The 21,009-nt window shown below is 42.5% G+C and overlaps 4 protein-coding genes across 4 annotated transcripts in view; all 4 read left to right on the top strand.

Moving 5' to 3' along the window:
- The window catches only part of scinla (scinderin like a), a 31,367-nt gene extending 21,978 nt beyond the window's left edge, over window positions 1–9,389 (top strand). The window contains exons 4-20 of the mRNA XM_031872904.1: window positions 2,481–2,645; window positions 3,812–4,004; window positions 4,148–4,302; window positions 4,851–5,012; window positions 5,100–5,249; window positions 5,368–5,460; window positions 5,577–5,709; window positions 5,900–5,988; window positions 6,096–6,311; window positions 6,400–6,533; window positions 7,112–7,202; window positions 7,642–7,812; window positions 7,909–8,083; window positions 8,174–8,289; window positions 8,441–8,518; window positions 8,635–8,695; window positions 8,779–9,389. Coding sequence (XP_031728764.1) covers window positions 2,481–2,645; window positions 3,812–4,004; window positions 4,148–4,302; window positions 4,851–5,012; window positions 5,100–5,249; window positions 5,368–5,460; window positions 5,577–5,709; window positions 5,900–5,988; window positions 6,096–6,311; window positions 6,400–6,533; window positions 7,112–7,202; window positions 7,642–7,812; window positions 7,909–8,083; window positions 8,174–8,289; window positions 8,441–8,518; window positions 8,635–8,695; window positions 8,779–8,948 — 2,352 coding nt within the window. The 3' untranslated portion in view covers window positions 8,949–9,389. The remainder of the gene's footprint in view (window positions 1–2,480; window positions 2,646–3,811; window positions 4,005–4,147; window positions 4,303–4,850; window positions 5,013–5,099; window positions 5,250–5,367; window positions 5,461–5,576; window positions 5,710–5,899; window positions 5,989–6,095; window positions 6,312–6,399; window positions 6,534–7,111; window positions 7,203–7,641; window positions 7,813–7,908; window positions 8,084–8,173; window positions 8,290–8,440; window positions 8,519–8,634; window positions 8,696–8,778) is intronic.
- A 307-nt stretch (window positions 9,390–9,696) lies between these two features.
- LOC116397471 (retinol dehydrogenase 8) lies at window positions 9,697–13,248 on the top strand. The gene is given in 6 exon segments (XM_075447398.1): window positions 9,697–9,806; window positions 10,980–11,167; window positions 11,311–11,349; window positions 11,352–11,550; window positions 11,783–11,966; window positions 12,084–13,248. Coding segments are annotated over 6 exon segments (942 nt in total). The 5' UTR covers window positions 9,697–9,711; the 3' UTR covers window positions 12,321–13,248.
- Window positions 13,249–13,441: 193 nt separating this feature from the next.
- On the top strand, window positions 13,442–16,884 carry dr1 (down-regulator of transcription 1). Its single transcript, XM_031872907.1, has 3 exons — window positions 13,442–14,325; window positions 14,478–14,641; window positions 15,668–16,884. Exons 1-3 carry the CDS (start codon window positions 14,106–14,108, stop codon window positions 15,812–15,814), a joined length of 531 nt encoding a protein of 176 aa, XP_031728767.1. The 5' UTR covers window positions 13,442–14,105; the 3' UTR covers window positions 15,815–16,884.
- Window positions 16,885–17,201: 317 nt separating this feature from the next.
- LOC116397476 (protein wntless homolog) lies at window positions 17,202–20,208 on the top strand. The gene is made up of 11 exons (XM_031872912.1): window positions 17,202–17,220; window positions 17,388–17,687; window positions 17,785–17,909; window positions 17,998–18,153; window positions 18,258–18,394; window positions 18,844–19,012; window positions 19,104–19,201; window positions 19,288–19,351; window positions 19,445–19,588; window positions 19,677–19,760; window positions 19,850–20,208. Exons 1-11 carry the CDS (start codon window positions 17,202–17,204, stop codon window positions 20,021–20,023), a joined length of 1,470 nt encoding a protein of 489 aa, XP_031728772.1. The 3' UTR covers window positions 20,024–20,208.
- Window positions 20,209–21,009: the final 801 nt, after the last annotated feature.

The raw sequence follows: 21,009 nt of genomic DNA, 5'->3' as shown, positions 1-21,009 counted from the left end.
TTGCAACACAGTACTCCAGTAGGGTTATTGCTTTCCTTTCTTGTATCCTGCTTAAATCCCATATACATTAAAAGTAAACCTAGTAAAATGAAGGGCAGGGCGTTATAAGGGGCTCCGTGGGGGATTGCAGATAATCCAGGAATATTCATGTAAATATAGATAAATTAAAAACACATTACCTTTTATTGCTTTATTTGAAGTTCAATAATTTGGGAAACACACTTATTCGCTTTCTTGCCACGAGTTAGACAAGAAGATTGATAGCACTCCAACATCGGTATGTTATAAATGAAGCCATAGCCAGGACACGATTAGCTTAGCCTAAATTAGCATAAAGTCTAGAAGAAGGAGCAAACAGCTAGCTTGGCTCTTTCAGCCTACCAGCACCTCTAAATGTCACGCATTAACACTTTGTACATATTGTGTGTTTAACTCGAACATTCATATTTGCACAGCTAGACAGGTTTTCTGTTTCCCCCTGCTTCCTGTGTTTATGCTAAGCTGACCGGCTGCTGGCTGTAGCTCACAGACTGTATAAAAGAAGTGGACAAAGTCAGTTTTCAAGCTTCGACTTTGGCATTTTGGTTGCCGCGAAAATGTTACAATTAACTTTCATGAACTGAAAACACTATGTTAGGGTTAAAGTTGTAAAATGAAAGCACCCAGACTGGACAATGCCATGGTAGTGACCTGTCAGTCACAAGGTAGCCCTGCCCAAAACATACCCTGATTTATTATTTTACTCTAAATGGGACCACCATTTACTAAATGAACATCATGCTGTATTAAATAAAGACTTGAAAATAGCTATTGAGCCCATAAACTCATGTACTCATTTACTGAGGTCATTAAATCAAGTGAGAAGTAGAGTCATTTTCTATACAATCGGACTTCTTTTTGCAAGAGGGGTAGCCCCCTTAATAGGAAGAATGCAAGTTTAAGGCACTTCAACATTGGCTCCACTTTTCAGGCCCCTATGTTGCCGCTTGCTGTAATTTCACAAAATGTCTTACCATTCCCAATATCTGGAAGATCCAAGCCTTTCTATCTCAAAATTAAACTGACCCTTGAAGGCCTCAAAAGATCTCCTTCCTGAGTGTTTGAACAAGTGCAGCTGCAGGAAATTAAAACTCACGATTCACATCGTCAGGCAGTTTTGACTCAGTGATTCAAGTATCCGCATGTATCCCTTGCTCAGTTGGGAAGAAGCCCTGTTATCCGACCTATGATTGGACCACATGCTTCATAGCTGTGTTCCAGCAAAATATTAGGGTGCAGGTCTTTATGTGAAATTTTGCAGCCGATGGTGGTTATGATAGCAACCAACACCACATGCTATATGAAGTGGATTTTAGTCCCATTTAAGTTCAAACAAGTAGCAGCCTTTGTTTTTGTTTGGCAGCAGTTAGGATTGTGTGTGTGCACTTGTGTATGTGTTTGGTCTTGTGGAGGCACATTGGTATGTCCCAGACAGTGACTGTGTAGCTGTGTGTACTCAACAAGGCAGAATGTGCTGATGCAGCTCTGAGAGTAGGAGTGATGGACCCAGCCCTAACCTGAGGCGACTTCCAGGGCTCAGAGGAGTAATTTGTGCCTTAACTCTCTGTCAAGCTGCCATATGGGACTCAGAGTGGTCACAAACTCCAGGACAGTGCCAGACAATCTTTAACACTTGCTAAAACAGCAATAATTGAATAGAGCTGTGCAGGGATGATGTATTTTTGTCGCACACTGGTTCCCTATGACCAAAACAAACAATGGGATTTTTCCATTGTATTTCAGGTTTTTGGGACAAACATTTATGATACTTGCACGTTTTGTTCATTAAGAATATCTTCACAAATGAACACCACTTTTATGATTTTTAAAGCGTGAATGCAATTGCTAGAAGAACGTTAAAACATAAACAAAATTCACCACAGTTGCATGACTTCACGTTACCACCACTATGCTTCCAACTTGTAATTTAATTTTGCATGACACCCCTGACAGGGGTCAGTGTGGAGTATTTACTGATGTATTTTCTGTCGTAGAACAAAGATCTCTGAAGCTTGTGTTAACCACAGACCTTGGTTCAGGTGCAAGTCATTCCTGCAGCACTCTAATGGATCAACTATGCCACTAGACAAGAAGAGTGTGTTTCACAGTACGCACAGTTTAGTAGGTCTAAATAATTCTGCAGTTTTTGTTCCTGCTGTGCCTGCAATTGGATTATGTTATATTTGGGCAGAATACTTGAGATAATTTTCCTTTCGCAAATCATGAATAATACTAATACCTAAATGTCTACAATGCATGTATATGCATGCACAGATTGCAAATAGATTGAGCATGAATGATTTAAATGGAAATATTAAAAGGATGCCACTGAAGAGTTTTCCTGTGATTTGTGTGCTTTCCGTTGGGTTTTCTTTCGCAATTTAGCTCTCAGGTTGTATTTTTAATCGACCCTTTTTACATGAAGTTATGCTCTTTTTCAGACTGGGTTGGGTCGGGATACGACTGGACACGCCTCTCCGTCTCAACGCGGATGTGTCTCCGGACTATATAGCAGACCTGAGCGCAGACACTCGGGGCAGAAATCTGGACGTGCAGCAGCAGTGTCTCCTTCTTCTCACCCAGCATCTGCCTTCTGTCCTCACCAGGTAATGTCAAGTCGTTGATTATCTGCACATTTTTGTAAAAGGCTTCAGAATGCTATAAAAAACACTGTATTATTCAGGTGGATATTTACGAAGTAATAGACCAAATGCTTGTTTTTACCTTTTGAGAAATTCGCCTGTATTATTCATTCTGCGTCAAAGGAAGCAAAACAGTTCACAGATACATTTTTGAAGTATATAATAAATACTTTAAATGTTAAGTCGTGTTTCCTCTGGTGCATGATTCATATTGTTTGACTTTATCAATTTTACCCCAATGTTCCACTCAATACTTTGCAATAAGTACATAATTACACACTGTACAGTACAAGGTATGTTTTAAGTCTTTGACTGTGGGGAGTGGCTTTTCCGCCCCCCCCCCAAAAAAAAACACCCAACATTGCATTTGCAGTTTGACAGAAAGTGCAGAGGACACTCCTTTCCTGATGTATCAGGTGATTTTCCCCGACTTTATACAAAGACACTTAGTAATTTGCACGGCACCGGTATTACAGGTTAATCAGCAAATGGTGCACAGTGAATACAAGATGGAGCCTTTGTTCACAGATGAAGGAGGTTTAAAAACAATTGGAATAGAGTAACACAATGCACTGTTGATTGACTTTTGAATGCTTTGTGATGTGCACAATTAATTTCCCTCAAAACATCAAGGCTTTCTCAGGTTATGATAAAACATAAAAAATAAAGTGGGGACAATGCTTGTATGACTTCAGAGAGTTTTCTTTTTTTCCTTCTTGTGTTTGTCTTTTTTTTTTCCCTTCTCAATCGAATCCAAACATAACGAGAACGGTTACCTGACTTCTGTGCCAGAAATCTGTATGAAAGTAGGCTGCAACGATCCATTATTTTCATTTGCTTAACAATCGTTTAGTCTACTAAAATATCCCAAAATTGTGATGAATACAATTTATTAGATAGTTTACGATCAGAACAGAAAAAGAAAAAGCAGCAAATCGTCACATTTGAGAAGCTGCAACTGGAGAATGTTTGACATTCGTGCTTGAAAACTGACTTCAATTTCCAGTTAACTTTCAGATAATCCTTTCAGCATGAAACTGTTACAATATATCAACTCCTGTGTTTTAAGGTTAGTTACTGTCCTTGCTGTGGCCTGATGGGTTTGTTAATGAAGATGTGTCTTCCCTCAGACCCAGAGCACTATGGCGTGCCACAAGGAGTTCATGACTGCAGGAAAGAAGCCCGGCCTGCAGGTGTGGCGGATTGAGAAAATGGACTTGGCACCCGTCCCTTTTCATCTCCATGGAGACTTCTTCACTGGAGACTCCTACATACTGCTCAACACCACCCCTGCTCCGTCGTACAAAGTTCACTCCTGGTTTGGTATTGAACTTCTAGATTCTCTGCCGACACCTCAAAACAATCTCTGGCTTATAATATAATTAAACTCCCCTCATTGGTCTGTCAATGCTCTCTTTTATTCATCGTTTATTTTTTTCTGTTTTGTTGTATCTGTTAAACCACAGGCAAAGAAGCTTCCCAGGATGAGAAAGGGTGTGCTGCCATCTTTATGGTCCAACTGGACAACTCCCTGGGTGGAGCCCCCATACAGTTCACTGAGTTTCAAAATGAAGAGTCCCTCACTTTTATGAGCTACTTCAAGTCTGGCATCAAATACAAGGTGAAACACGATTCACGCACTGATGTTGTTTTTAAATAGTAAATCATTTAAAACATATTTGCCCAGAAATTATTTTAATTGTTAAGATTAATTCATTTCTTTGGACCCAACAACAACAAATAAAACCAATGGAATGACCTAAGCCTAAAGGGGTTGTTTAAGTGTTGCAAGTTTAAAGGGGAGGTGGAGCTTGTCCCAGTGCTATTCTGGAAAATGTTTGGAATAGTAGTTGGTTGCTTCCTCAGGTTTTCCGCTAAAGATTTCCATGGAGAGTTTGAGCTGGCAAACAAGGCGAGCAGAAACACGGTTTCTGATGCCACAACACCAGAAGCAGGAGTAGGAAAACCGACTACAGCCAGTGTTTTATTTTAGTATCACAAATGTGGAAAGTATGCATTTGAAATAATAATAAGCCAGACATCTTAAAAGGAATACATTTGAACTTATATCTTTGATTAGGCAATCCTTTTAAATCAACATACTATGCAGCTGCAGTTTAATGTAATAGTACTGATGCTTTATTCTTCCTGACTTTACTCCTGTTAAAGAAAGGGGGAGTGGCCTCAGGCTTCAAGCACGTGGAGACCAACGCAGCAGATGTCCAAAGACTGATGCACGTTAAAGGTCGTCGGACAATCAGAGCCGCGGAGGTGGACTTATCCTGGTCAAGCTTCAACAAAGGAGACTGCTTCATCATCGACCTGGGAAAGGTGATTTAGAAGACGGACTAAATAGCCAAATGTGTTGGACTGTAATAGTGCAGGCTTCAGGTGATAACTTTATTCTTTTCCTCCCAGATCATCTACCACTGGTCTGGCAGTGAATCCAATGTCTATGAGCGCCTGAAGACCACTGAGCTGGCCATTGCGATTCGCGACAACGAGCGAAAAGGTCGTAGTGAACTAGAAATGATTGACGAAGGTTCCGAGCCAGAGGATGTCATTCAAGTGAGCTTTTTTTTTCAACTTTTCAATTTGAACAGCTTTATTCAGGAACGTCTGGCTTCGGCAGCGAGGAAGGATTTGAGTGCAATGTTGCAATCTGTGTGCGTGTGTTTATTTATAGGTGCTTGGACCCAAGCCCGAACTCCCTCCAGGAAGCTCTGATAGTGATCGACACACCGATAAGAAGAACAAGAACCTGGCATCGCTCTATCTGGTAAATATGCGCTAATATTACGCTTTTAAATGTATGACTGTGTATGAAATGTTATGTTACAGTATATTTAATATTTAGATAAATGCAGATGTTTTGATCATCTCTCTACTTTCTAGATTTCCGATGCTGCCGGTTCCATGACAAGCACTATGGTGACAGATAAAAACCCATTCAAACAAGACATGCTCTCCAACAGTGAATGCTACATCTTGGACAATGGAGGAAACAACAAGATATTTGTCTGGAAAGGTATAACACCACGGCATATTCTTATATGGATCCGTCTGTTTTGTGTATTCATCAATGCTTAGTTCGCTCATAGCAACAAGTTGTTAGTCAGCACTCTGTGCTTCCTCTCCACCTAGGAAAAACATGACTCATCCGTATTTTTGACCAGAGTTTGTAGTCTCTAACCACTGTAACACATCCCAAACTATAGGCAGCGATGCCAACAAAGATGAGCGCAATGCAGCACTGAGTGCTGCAAACAAGTTCATCAAAGACAAGAATTACTCCTCAAATACCCAGGTAATGTGGCAACATGGTGAAAGTCTGCCACCAGAACTTCGTCCTTTCTATCTTGTCTTCCTGTTCGTGAATATGTCTGCTCGTCTGTCTGCTTCTGACATGAACAGATCCAGATACTGCCAGCGGGGGGCGAGACCACCCTGTTCAAGCAGTTCTTCTTCAACTGGTTGGACAAGGACGAGACCACTGGCCCGGGCAAGGCCTACACCATCGGTAGCATCGCCAACGTGGAGCAGATTCCCTTCGACGCCGCCAAACTCCACAGCAACGACAGCATGGCCGCCCAGCACGGCATGGTGGACGATGGCTCCGGGAAAGTCAAGGTGTGGTAACTGGCCAGACGACACTAATGCTAGATATTCATTGCTTCAGACATCAACGTGTAGATGTGACAATGGTCGGTGTCCGTAGATCTGGCGCGTGGAAGGAAATGATAAAGAACCCGTGGACCCATCCACCTATGGACAGTTCTTTGGAGGCGACTGTTACCTGGTGCTGTACTCCTACAACAGGGGAGGCAGAGAGAAGCATATCATCTACACCTGGTGAGTGCAAACGTTTCAGCATGTCCGGATCTAACTGTTATGGGGGCCCAGGGCAAAGAAATTGTTTTTTGGCCTCTACTGGCCCCCCTTTATTTAGGAATATGCACCACGTGAGCACAATATCAACTAAAGATGAGGTCAAATGCAGGAGCCATTTAAGTAGATATTTTACTCGTGACCAACCTTTTGAAGGTGTTTTACTACATTCACACAGAACAGCAGATGCATATATGTAGACAATTGACTGACATATAAATGCAAGACGATGTACTGTATAATAAAGTTAGAATAAAAACAGTGGGAAATAAAATAAAACGGAAAGTAAAAAAATATGCAAATCAGACACCGAAATGGTCCCAACCTCCCCCTTCTTGTACCTTATAAATCATAGAAACGTGACATTTATCCATACATAAACAGCTGGAGTCTGTCTTTATATTACATTCATATAGGATTCAACTAAATTGATTTGCTGTGGCAGTTGACTGCCTTGCTTTTCAGACACAGCAGTGAATATCACCATTGATTTTCCTTGAAGGTTGAATGAGTTATGAATAATTTATGGGCGCTCTCTTCAGGCAAGGGAGAAAGTGCACCAGGGATGAACTGGCTGCTTCAGCCTTTCTCACAGTCCAATTGGATGACTCCATGGGTGGAGCAGCTACCCAGGTGAGACATTTACTGTGAAAACAATTTGTGGTAGAACTCAGGTTTTTCTTTGAAGGAATAGTTCTTGGGAAATACGCTTACTTGGCCAGAGTTGACGAGAAGATGGGCTTTAAATATGAAGCTAGAGCCAGCAGCCAGTTATCTTAGCATAAAGTCTGGAAACAGTGGGAGACCGCTAGCCTTGTGTTAATGAGTGAGCTTTAGAAGTGCTGGTAGGATCGCTCCCAGTCTTTATGCTAAGCTAAGCTAATCAGCTGCTTGCTTCAGCTTCATATTGAACGGACGGACATAAGAGTGGTATCGATCTTCTCATCTAACTCTCCGCCATACAGCAAATAAGCAAACTATTTCTTAAATGACTTACTCAAGCACAAAGCGTGAATGACTCCTATAGGCCCTCATCATACTTGTTGGCTAAGCCCCTGCTGTACCTCGACAGATTCGTGTCACTCAGGGCCAAGAACCCCCCCATCTTGTGAGCGTGTTTAAAGCCAACCCTTTGGTGGTCCACCTGGGCGGGACGTCCCGCCAGTCTGGCGAGAGCAAGGCCGGCAGCACGCGACTCTTCCATATCCGCCGGAGCTCCACCAAAGCCACGCGGGCTGTTGAGGTCAGCTTCCTTCATCACATTGAATGCGCCTTAGCTGATGCTTCATGATGAGCAATTCACATCGTTCTCCCTCTCTTTGTGTCTCGCGGAACGCAGGTGGCGCCCACTGCCTCCTCTCTCAACACCAATGACGTGTTTGTGCTGAAGACACCCAATTCCCTGTTCGTGTGGATGGGAAAGGGAGCGACGCCGGAGGAGAAGGCTGCTGCCGAGTATGTCGCCGACCTGCTTGGAGGAACTGTCTCTGAGGTGGAGGAGACCAATGAGCCAGGTGAGCAAGTGCTGGAAAAAAAGGGGGGCTTTGATCACTGCAGTATCAAATATTTCCTGTGGAAAACTGTTGTTTTCTCCGTGTTGTCAGCTGATTTCTGGAAAGCACTCGGTGGGAAGAAGGACTACCAGACCTCCTTGGCCCTGCAGAAGTCAGTTAAGCCTCCAAGGCTGTTTGGCTGTTCAAACAAGACTGGCAGGCTGGTCGTGAGTATCTTAAGTTTTTATCTATTTAATGTTCATTAAGGGGAATTGGTTTATTTATATTGGTTTATTTCATTTTGATGCATTTCTTTTACCTATTATTTACCTGTTTTTCATATAGCCACTTCATAAACACGCACTTCTCTATATTTAGGCAGAGGAGGTGCCCGGCGAGTTCACACAAATGGATCTGGCATCCGACGATGTCATGATTTTGGACACCTGGAATCAGGTATGCTGCCTTTCACTTTGAATGAAACGATTCAGGATCAGCTCTCGCAGATCTCTTTTTTTATTTTTTTTATTGCTGCCGTATCCATAAATCCCTTTGGTTATCTCTCCCCCTAGATCTTCATTTGGCTTGGAAACGATGCCAATGAGACGGAGAAAGCTGGATCTCTCAAGATTGGTAAGACAAACAGAGCTATTAAAGATGAGGAGAAGTGACATAAGAGAGTCTGTTCAACGAATGCATCCTTCTTTTCCTTTCAGCCGAACAATATCTGAATTCGGACCCGTCTGGGCGTGAAGGGGTCTCCATCGGCACCATTAAACAGGGGAACGAGCCACACTCCTTCAGTGGCTGGTTCCACGCCTGGGACCCCGAGATGTGGAACAAAGATCTTTTGCAGTGCCTGAAAGAACGGATCACAAAGCTTTAGTGGAAAACCACAAAGCTGCAAGAAAACCTGCGAAGATTCATTACTTATCGTATGTCGTTGGACTTCAAACAATAGTCAAGCTTGGTATGTTCTGTCTGGGTGAAGATGTATTAAATATGTCACATTAGAATCTGCATTCCACACACACAGTATCTACAATATATTTGCAGGGAACGGGTCTGGAATTTCTTTGTAAGCTTTGTTTTCATTCTGTCTTATGCATTAAATTGTAGTTTACGATCCGGTGGAACGTGATGGACTATTTCCCCCCAAGTTCAAATCGTCATGTATGGGATTCATTTTAAAACGTCACAAATGTGTTTCTGTGTGCGAGAAAACAAATGTATATTTTTACAAAACATTTCCCCTTTTACAGCCTAGTTTGCTGAGACAAATATAGATTGAGGAATTCTGAATTTGAATAAAAAGCTATAACCCTTTTTTGAAGATTGTCTTTTCTGATTGGATATCTTTATTCAAACAAGACCCTGTGCTTTTTCTGTCAAATTTTGTGTCAATTCACTCCCGTTCCCCGCAGCAATAAACTTGTTATCATGAGCCTAAACCCTCACCAGGCACCAGCACCATGTGTCGGCTGGCCTTAACAGTAATCTTTAGCCCATGTGCACAAGACTTCTGCTGAGTTGCAGACCTGTGGATTAAGGAGCCTCCTCGACGTCCAGCACCTCACTTCTCTTTTGTTCTTGTTCGTTCTCCGCTGCTGGAGCTGCTGGAGCTACAGGACAAACACTAACCAGACACAATGACCCAGAAGGTGGTACTCATCACAGGCTGCTCCTCTGGGATTGGCCTCGCCTTGGCTGCCCGCATCGCAAAGGATGAGAAGAAAAGGTTTGGGTAAAATTGCCAAATTAAAAAAAATAAAAACCTTGTCTAAACTTGCTATAACTGACAACTGTATTTCTAAAACTATTTATTGGACTGAGGAGGTAAGAAAATCAAAAGAAATGAGGGAAAGTTCACTTTTTAAGGTGTCTGCATTGCACATGCATTGGGTTTTAATTGCTGAAGACATTTTAGAATGGTAGTTTAACAGGGACAGTATTGAAATTATGAAGTGTTGAAAATAGTGCACCATTTATGTGCCCTAAGGTTTTTATTATCAAGTGCAGCAATTGAACTCTGTCATATTGTTTTGAAATATTATGGGGGAGGGTGTTGCAATATTTTTTTAGTCAAGTCGAGGGTCCAATCTTAGTGAAGTTGGGGAGGGCCTTATTCCTTAAGACAAGCTTTAGCCCTCACTCCAGTAAGTTTTGTGAAATCCCTTATTTATAATAAAGTTAGGTGCATAATAATGGTGAATATTCATGATTATGCCGATCCCTTTGTGACATTACTGCTGGTTAATGGTTACATTGCTGCAAATGAAATATAAGAGGCACTTAAGAAGTAATAGTGAACATTACGCTTTTGGAGACTAATCATTCAAAGCTATGTGCTGACAGTTGTTTTGTAAATATAAGAATATAAGCCCAGCTAACCCATCATTTGGCAAGAAACTTTTAAACAAATATATTTATCCTAATCAAAGAAGGAAACGGTATTTTCTGAGCAGTGCAGGTTGTTTTGGTTTCACTTGCAAAGTTTTGAGGTTTGCGCCTTTGTAACTTGAGCCAGCACCAACTCAACAGTAACGTCTCTTTCCAGAAACAAACAGTTTTCATTGGAATTACTTTCTATGTAAGAAATAGTCCCAATGTCTGCGGATCATCCTAAGCAACTGGGACATCGTTTAAAGACGTCGCAGTTGAGTTTAACCACTGCCGTGTTTTCCAATGCTTTGAACGTTTTGAAGAATCTCTGTAGTATTGGTGTAGCTAGCAGCAGACATTCAGAGACAAAACCCAAGAAAATAAAAGTCAATACTATCTGTTATGCCACTTAGGGAGAAGTTAGAAAAGATGTTGTTAATTTGTGATGGTGCACTAGCCCTTATAACAATGTTCAAAGCCAAATGAGACGTCTGACGTCTTTAATTCTGCATCCAGGTAGTAAACAAAGTCACAGCTTCAAATTAATTTTGCTTGTTGCAGTGTATGCCACCATGAGGAACTTGAGTAAGGGCGAGGCGCTGGTCGAGGCAGCATGTCGGACCCTGGGCAGGACTTTGGAGATCAAACAGTTGGACGTGTGTGACGACGACTCCATCAAAGCCTGTGTGGACAGCCTGCCAGAGCGCAGGGTGGACATTCTAAGTAAGCCCACACCATTTGGTTCAATTTAGTCAGAGAAAGAGCTGCAGCTTCTCACAAGTTCTGGTTTTGTTACCAGTTTTCCTACACACACATTGTACTGTACATGCTTTGATAACATGTCTTGCCATGCCTGACCTTCACAGTAAGCAATGCTGGGATGGGTCTGATTGGACCCATCGAGTGTCTATCGATGAGATGAAGACCGTCATGGACACCAACTTCTTTGGGCTTGTGCGCCTGCTGAAGGAAATCTTACCCGACATGAAGAGGAGGAAAAGAGGCCACAACGTGGTCATTGGCAGCGTCATGGGCATTCAGGGTTGGTCACATCTGTTCATCCTGAGATCGTTCGACAAATCGACATGTGCCAGGCAAAGTATGTCGTGGCAATAAAACCAATCACACCACAGCACACCCTGGTCTGGGGCAAGTGCTAACACGGCATCATTCAGTAACCGCATATTAAAGGGAATAGCTCTGCAGGGTGGTTACTATTAAATACAGTATATTAAAAGTATCTCAGCAGCATTCGGTTCCCTTTCAACTTAGCATGCTGCTCTTCGGCTTCCCATAGGGTGAGACATGAGGATGTTTGTATTGTCCTTCTGTCCTCAGTATCAGCCTGATAGAGCCAGGTCCAGTGATAACGGAGTTTGAGCGTAAAGTCTATGAGGAGGGCATGAAGACCGACCTCAGCAAAGCTGACAAAGTGACTGCCGACATGTTCACCAACATCTACTTGAAAAACTACAATCAAATCTTTGAATCCCTCGGGCAGACTGCTGAAGATGTAGCAGAGGTATTGCATCTTTTGTCCTCAGACATTCTTCACCTCATCATTTTAACACAACTGAGATGAGTCGCAGTGCATTGTCTGTTCCTCTGGCTTATGTCTGCTCTGTTTCCCCTCCTATAGCATACTCTCAAGATCATCACCATGGAGAACCCCCCCTTCCATCATTAGACAAACATGCTTTACACCCCTATGACCACACTCAAATATGCTGACCCCAACGGCGACCTCCCCATTCACACCTTTTTCAAAATGGTGTTTGAACACGACAAGGTCTTCAACGCCAGTCTGAACTTCCTCAAACTTCTGCGCTGGAGAAGCCGAAAGAGCTTTACCTTGGAAAAGGACAAGAGCAACTAGAGTGTCATGTTGTATTTAGCAAGGTACATTCATCCATGCGTGGGTCTGGTGTCATTTTCCTTTATTTCATTTGAATTTTATTCTTAGCTGTGCAAAATACAGAATCAGGGATTATTGTGAACAAAAAAAAAATATGAAAGCTAAAAATAACTGTGCGGATGTAATTGAAAAAAATGTTTTAGACATGTGTCTGTGAGCTCCTGCTGCAGGTTTTAAACCACACCCTGCCACATTCAACCGACGAGCATAACTCCCTCAACTCGTTAAGCCTCCAAGCCGTTTATTACACAATATGTAAGTAGTAAGCACAACTTTGAAGGGCAGCAACAAAGTCAGTGCATCAGATGAAGCGTTTCGACGGTTACACTGCCTTGTTGAGAGGTGATGTTTTCATTTCAAGACATTCTAAACATTCAGAGGCCATCTTTTAAAGATATGCATCCCTTTATGAATCAGTTGTGTCTGATATATTGTGTTTTTGAACCTGGATTATGTCAAATGTTTGCATGTGGCCTAATCTGAGATTCAGCTGTTTGCGCTGAGACTCACACCACATGGATTTTTACTGAGAAACATTTCGTACAAGATATTCAAGAGTTCTTGGGATGTATTCAGAGAGCAGAAAACAATAGACTATAACAAAAAAAGAATAGAAAATGTGTAGTGTGAATTCACTAAGTGAACAACAGATGAAGGTAAACATACTGGGCGACATCCAACTCCTCTTGGTACGTGAGTAAATATTATAGTTATAGGGAACAGAAGTGTAAAGACAGTATAAAGTGTTTTACAGATGGACGATAGGACCTGCAAACATTGTCCGCAGTTGCTGTACATAGAAGTCGAATCTAATAAGAGAATATCTGATTGTTTAAATGCAGGAAATTTGCAAGAAATGATGACAGAACTACGGAAAATAGGGCAGGAAGAGGACAATGTTAAAATCATATAAGAGTGTGGAGACAGTGCTCACGGGAGGAAGTGGTTATTACGTTTTTTTAAGCACGACTGGACTTTAAAAAAAAATGGATACCGAGGGAGGGATACTGACGGAGAATAAAACCTGAGGGTAACTGCCGTAAAACCTCGAAGAAGAGAAGTACCCCTTATCCGGCTCTTTGTTTGACGTCATTTCCGGACAAATTTAAGCTAATGCTACCCAGAATACAAAATTGTAAATTAACTGCTGATAGCTTTGAGCTATTTTGACATGTTTGGCTTGGGTAGTCGATGCAAGGAAGAGTATATTGCAGTGGTGTGGCAACTTCATTCTGCTATCGTCTCTACCGTGACCCCTATTTAGTTACACATGCCAGGAGCAGTTAATTGTTAGCCTAGCTTTAGCCATGCTCTCTGACTCCGCTTTCACTTGTCTTCTGGGTTGCGGCTTGCTTGTGACAGGGACCACAGCTACTAGCTAGCTTGGTAGCTAGCTAGCTAAGCATACATTTTCCCCAGTATTAACAATTTTGTGTTGTTTTTTGTTCGTTTCTTGGACCTTTTATTTTCTGACGCAGTCCGTGGAACAGCGGTGGTCTACAGAAACTGCACTTCGTTTGTTTTAACACGTATAATACGCTGTTAGCTTAAGTAGCAAGCTAGCCAACCGGCTTATTTTGAGGAAACGTCTTATTTTTTTGATGACATATAAATTGATGTCGACGTTGCCTTGACCCGGGCAGTAAAGTCCATTAACCGACGAGGGCCAGTCATCGTCTGCTGACGTTTTTTTACCACCCAGCCAGGAGCCGGAGCTTTCATTCCTGTGGTAATTTGCCTGCCACGATGGCTTCTTCCTCTGGAAACGACGACGACCTCACCATCCCCAGAGCAGCCATCAACAAGATGATTAAAGAAACTCTCCCCAACGTACGAGTGGCTAACGACGCCAGGGAGCTTGTGGTTAACTGTTGCACAGAGTTCATACACCTCATATCCTCTGAAGCCAATGAGATATGCAACAAGTCCGACAAGAAGACCATATCTCCCGAGCATGTCATCAATGGTGAGTCCTGGCCCATGTTTGCTCCGTCCTTTGCACAACAAACAGCTAATGTCTTGAGGAATACAAGAGGGGTGTGTGCCCCTCTGCCAGCCAAGCATTTTAAACCACTGAGACTAATTATTTCGCTTTCGCCTCTTGTTCTCGCACCACAGCTCTAGAGAGCCTCGGTTTCGCATCGTACATCACGGAGGTGAAGGACGTCCTGCAGGAGTGTAAAACTGTAGCTCTGAAGAGGAGGAAGGCCAGCTCTCGACTGGAGAACCTGGGCATCCCAGAGGAAGAGCTGCTCAGGCAACAACAGGAATTATTTGCCAAGGTATGATCCGAAAATACTAACAAGTATACAATTCTCTATGTAGTTGTGCTGTGTATGAGCACCTGCATTTTACTGTGTGGAGGGCTGGGGTTGAAATAAGTGCATTATTGCAATATGATGCCCACAATAACATTGGGATTTCAATACAGGTAGTGTATATTGTACGGTTGCAATCCTGGTATGTGTGAGTGAAGAGGAAAAACATAATAAGAAAATACCTTTTTTTTTTTTTTTTTTTTTTTTTTTTTTTTCTGTGATTGTTTTAAACACCCCAGATTCACAATTTGAAAAAAACGTGTACGTATATTAGATTACTTATTACAGTCTTTGGTACAAAAGCCAGAATATAAGAAAAAGAGGGGTGTAGTTTAAGCAAGTATATGTATTTTAACTTAAATGTAAACAGGATTTGCGAGAGAAGTGGAATTTCTGTTTACTGAATTGAGACATTCTTTCCCTTTTCATATTTGTGTGATTCATGGAGCAGCATGACAACTTTCACAGTTAATAAGCTGACTCTATTGTTATAGATTCTGTTAAGGGACAGGAGATAGTGCTGTTAAAAACATCTGCTGTTAGTGAGGATCCGTCGCGGTCTTGGTGTCACAATTGGAACATGTTGAAGTATTGTGGTACAGTGTGCAGTGGCTCTGTAGATGGATATGTAGCGGTCATGTCAGGGCGACGTGGGCTCAAAACAAATGTGATTAGTTACGCTTTGTATCTGTTGTGCATTACAAATGCACAACTATATCTACTATTGCATAATCTAAGACATCTATTGCATTATTCTTCAGCTGCAGTGTCTTCTGTCCATTCCTACTGGATTGCAAAAACCTTATTGTAATAAGTCTCATGTCTTAATATCGTTGAGTCAAAAATACTGTTTAAGTTTCCCAGCTCTAATTCCACACCAGATATCACCATCACCATCACCATCACGATCCTTTTGTAATCTCCAAATAAGCTCTCTGTTCGCCTTCTCTCGTGTCATGTCTCTGTTTTGGTTTGACTGTGTTCCTGCAGGCGCGGCAGCAGCAGGCGGAGCTCGCCCAGCAAGAGTGGCTACAGATGCAGCAGGCCGCCCAACAGGCACAGATGGCGGCGGCATCTGCCAGCGCCGCCCAGCAGGCCAGTTCCTCTCAGGATGAAGATGAAGACGAGGACATGTGATCCCAGGATGCCACTCCACTCCTCGCCAGAATCCCCTCCTGGGACAGCGCTGGCACACGAATCCCTCAGTGCTGTCATCGGCAGAGACATGAGGCGTGTTTGACCGCCGGTATAACATGGATAATGCACATTGGTATGGACACTGAAGAGAACGATGACTGGGGGTTTCAAGATAGCCTCACCTTCAGACACCAGAACACAATAATGATTTGGATTGAGAGGCTGCAGAGTTATTGATCAGCCCCATCTCCCCCCCTTTCCCCCCCCGATGCTTCTGTTTAATTATGTCTTGATATTATGTTGTGAGTGATTTGTAGATTTCTGGATGTGTTGTGGACACTGAGGGCAGAGGTTGCCTGGGACATGTTGGTGAATTTTGGTGATAATGCGACAAGTGTTTGCACCTTTGGGTACAGCTTAGTTATGTTGTACTAGATCACTTTTGGTGGTTTAGGAGAACTGCTTTAGAATGATTTCAAAGCAGTCGATTTCTCCTCTCTTGTGGTTTGATGGTCACTTTTACAGAAAGGGTTCCCTCTACCTTCTCTTGATGCATTTGTTCCACAGAGGATAATTTGAGGGGTAGTGAATATAGGAATTTTTTTTTTGTTAAGTAGAGAATTAAATGGACATTTTGTTTAATTTTAGCTCATTCAGATGCTTTATGTTGCATTTCCTTTCTACCTTGAACCACCCTGCAGTATTGCTAATTAGCGACACGTTTCAGAAACTATATTTTTGTCTCATAGAACCAAAGATAGAGGAGAGACTAACAGCCCAGAGTTAGTGTGTTTTTTGTTTTTAAAGGTGTAGGTGCTGAGGCGTTTCTCGTCGCTGACTCTGGGTCAGTCTAAACAATGTTGAGGATCATTAACCTTCGACTTTGTAAAACGCTTTGATATCCAGGCTGAATTTGTTATTTCCCCTCTCTTCGGGTGCAGTATCAAACATGTGCATTGTGACTGTGGTCAATCCTCAGTGTAAAGACAAGTAACCTGGTTGTGATACACATTCACTCGCCTATGCTGCGAAGATGTATTCTTTAAGCAATAAAGGAATCATATTTTATAGACAACTGGTATGTGTTTTTGTTATGTCTTTAGAAAACCAAATTAGATTATTGTTCTGTATCTAGATGCATGACTGTTACTCCCCCCCCCCATCTTCTGCACTAGCCTCTAAGATGTTTTGTGTCTCCTGGGAGAGGCAGATGTGTGTGAGCAGGCAGACGAGCAGCAGTGGAGCACTTGGCCTATTGGGAACACGGCTTGGCACGTCACTTCTCCAAATCCTCTCAAACATGTCTGGTGCAATCATAGAGAACATGAGCACTAAGAAATTGGTTTTCTTGTTTTTTTTTATTCTTCTTTTGCAAGTTCTTTCCATCATGGTTGGAGCCCTCATCGGTAAGTAGTCTGATTTCTTTACATGGTTATATAATAATAGTGTTTCTAGAATGTAACCTGCATGTGGTTTGTGTGCTGGAAGCAAAAAAATCTGTTTGTTTGAACCGTCTACTCCCAAGGTGGCTCACTAACTACTGAGTCTGTACTCGACAGGATGTAACTCAAACCACACGTCTCTGACAGTGTCCCCCTTTTTGCCGTAGCTCCCAGTCCCACCAGTGCCATTCGCTACTTGGCTACCAAGTGCATTAATCGGCACGGGGCGCGCGGCTGGCTGGTGCCGTGGGGATCGAACCGGTGCCAGCAGATCCACAGTTTCGATGAGCCTCTGGCAAAAACGCTGTATGCCAACGACATTGTTTTCGCCGTGCATGTACCTCTTCCCAACGCGGAGATGAGTCCCTGGTTTCAGTACATGCTGGCTGTTCTACAGTTTGACATCGCCTTCAAGGTGATCAATCACATTGGTAAGAGGAGTGTGTTAGTCATGCATTTAAATGATATAGGTCCAAGCTCCTCAGTTCTTGCTGTAACTATCTAATGAACTGAATCTCGTCCGTGCAGAGGATGATGTCCTCATCACTATCGACGCTGGCTTGGCCTACAGGGATGATCTGACATCTGAGTGGACCACAAAGTTTCACTCAGTGGAGCAGAGGCCACTCAGGTGCATATTTGCCGTCCCGAAGGTACAAACATGCATGACTGCGTTTAATACGTATAAAATGTATTATAACATCTCTGCTCGGTGACCTGTAACAGTCCACGCTTTTGCAGACCTATGAAAACGAAGGCCGCTTTTATCACTGTAACCCCGTACCATTCATGGAACTGGGAAGTGTGGCCCACAAATATTTTTTGATCAACCTCCGCCTGCCGGTGAATGACACGGTGAATGTTGGAATTGGAGAAATCAAAGACATCCATCTAGTGGTGAGTTTAGTTCTTATAATTTAACTTCCGTCGCACGTTTTGATTGAATTGAAATCTCAAAGCGTGCCTGCGTTTCATTCAAACATTTAATGTCCTTCTCTAAGGGCATCCACCAGAATGGAGGCTTCACTAAAGTGTGGGTCAGCATGAAGACCGTGTTCAGTCCCTGGATACTTGTGGCAACAGTTTGGTACTGGCACAGGATCAGCCTCACGGCAAGACCTCCAGTCCTGTTGGAAAAGTATGAGCCGATGAGAAAGAATGGCTGATTGTGTTTCTCAAACCAACTGCTTTGACTTTTTAACACAAGTCATGTTTAGCCATGTCAGGGATAGTGTTACATGTGAGCATTACAAAAATACAAACAAATGGAACCCTGAAGTGTTCTGTATTAAATAGACAAATTACACATCATGAAAAGGAATAAATTCAACCCCCAAAAAATAAATTCATGTCCTTTAAAAAAGTATTCTACGCACAGCTCTAGAGCTCTTAAGTTGAAACTCTGAGTGCAGCCCAGGCTCTTTAGTCACTCAGTGCAGACTTAAAACTTTCAAGAGGAATGCGGTGCTTCGGGGTGGGAAATGACAAGTGCTCCATCTGAAGTGCATGTTCGGCCTGGTAGAACCGGGTCAATACTCGGCCTGCAGCAGAATGCAAGCCTTCATAGCATGCGTCTGTCTCGTACAGGGCGATTTTTGCTCTGGGCGTCTCCATGACGCTCCTGAACGTGCCGGCGGAGTGGCTCTCCCTGGGTTTTGAGTGGACGTGGATGCTGCTGTTGGAAGATGCGCAACAGGGTGCCTTCTACTCCACACTCTTCTGTTTCTGGGTCATCTTCTGTGGCGAACACCTCATGGTTAGCACCTTGTACTTCCTCTCTACTGTACTTTTCTCCACACTTCAATGGCCACTAATGCAGATTTTCTTTTCAACGACGAATCCTGTAGGACCAAAGTCAGAGGAATCGTCTCTCGGCGTACTGGTGGCAGGTTGGGCTGGTGATGTTTGGCTCGTCTCTTCTCCTAGTATTCGACCTGAGCGACAGGTAGTGACGTGCTTTTGATGAGGTTTATTGTGTTTACAACTTTCTTTAAATATGAAAGTGCTTTATTTCTTAAAAAAAAAAAAAAGGGGGGTTCATTTGACCAACCCCTTCTACAGTGTCTGGGCATCAGATATTGGGATGAAGCTGGCCGTATCCTTCACATACTAGTACTGCATCAGAAGAAGTCTGCCTCATTAGAACCAGCTTTAAACGTCCAGGCCTTTTTCCTTGACTGTCTCGCAGATTACTTTCATTATCATGGCGGGGGTCTCCGTTTGTCTGTACTTCCTCTCCCTGTGTGGCATGGTGCGTTGTGTGTTCAGGAACATTGGTGGGAAAATGCAGCAACTTCCTGCAATGCCAAAGGCTAGAAGACTGCGTTACAAGGTTTGATTTGTTGGTTTCATATCTGAATCACAATAGGCATAACTATATTCTGGAAGGTTTTTTTAATCCCTCTTGCTGGTTCTGGCAGGGTATAATCTTCAGGTTCAAGTTTTTGATGCTGGTAACTCTAGCGTGTGCCGCCATGACGGTCGTCTTCTTCATGTTAAATCAAGTAAGTGTTACCCCTCTAAAGATCAACATGGAGGTCTATACTTTTGTTGTGATATGTAAATATTCCAAATGTTCTCCATGTTCCACCAGGTCAGTGCGGGTCACTGGCACTGGGGAGACTATATGTTCCAAGTCCACAGTGCTTTTCTCACAGGGATCTATGGCATGTGGAACCTGTATGTTTTCACCATCATCTTCCTCTACGCGCCCTCCCACAAGCACGGAAGAAAAAAGTCAGGAAATAGTCAACAAACAGGTCTGTAACATTTTCATTTCATAGTTAGAATTCCACGGAAGCCCTGAGAGGCAAGTGAGGGGAAAAAAATCTGCTCTAAATAGTTTTCTCTCATGTTTATGACTTACGAACAGGATATTTTCTCATTTGTGAGTATAGTTGAAATACTCATTTTGGTGACAAGAGACTGAAGTGCACCACCATGTTATAATAGAACTAAAATCTCCCTAATGGCAGATTAGCGCTGGTAAAATACATTTTTAGCCAAAATAAAGACATGACAGTAATAATACATTACTTGCCAATAAATAATATATGAACATTGTGTTTAGAGTGCATGGAGAAATAAAAACTCACCTGGAAGAAAACGTGAATGATTTTAGTCCTCTAAACATGGGGTAGTGGTGCACTTCTGCCGTTTGTGGCCGAAATACGTATTACAACAATAAACACAATCATCCTGGCAAAACATTTTCCCCCCCCACCTGTTTCATATAATATATATTTATATATTTAAAGAAACTTTAAACGATTATCCTGGCAAAATATGTTTTATTTCACCTGTTAAGTCATTAACGCAGGAGAGAAAACTATTTAGATCAGACTTAGAAAATGGATCATCATTTTTTCTCATTTGCCTTCTAGGTGCTTCTGTAGCATCCAGTTCTCAGATGAAAGAGAATGAAACGAGACATTTACTTGGTCAACGTATTAGATGTTCAAATGTTAAGAATATGTTTACTATTGACAGAGGTGCTGGAGACGCCAGAAAGCCAAGAGACCCATCAGACATGTGGAGAGCAGGGGCCGACCGAGACCTACAGGATCACTGGGAAGGTGGCTGATGAGTAACCGTCAGAAAAGCTCCTTCGTTTTGTTATTTCATTCTACTGTTGATGCTTCTGAAACATTTATTACTACATTATAAACACTGCAGGCTGTGAAACGTAGACTGTCTAGAATAATGTCACTTTCATATTCTAACTTTTTTTTCTTAAGCTTGGGGTGAAAAGTA

This window comes from Anarrhichthys ocellatus, unplaced genomic scaffold (assembly GCF_004355925.1).
Source record: "Anarrhichthys ocellatus isolate YVR2014 unplaced genomic scaffold, GSC_Weel_1.0 scaffold67, whole genome shotgun sequence".
Lineage (NCBI taxonomy): Eukaryota > Metazoa > Chordata > Actinopteri > Perciformes > Anarhichadidae > Anarrhichthys > Anarrhichthys ocellatus.
Note: the sequence above shows the minus strand (reverse complement) of the source record. Positions and strands in the feature narration are given on the sequence as shown.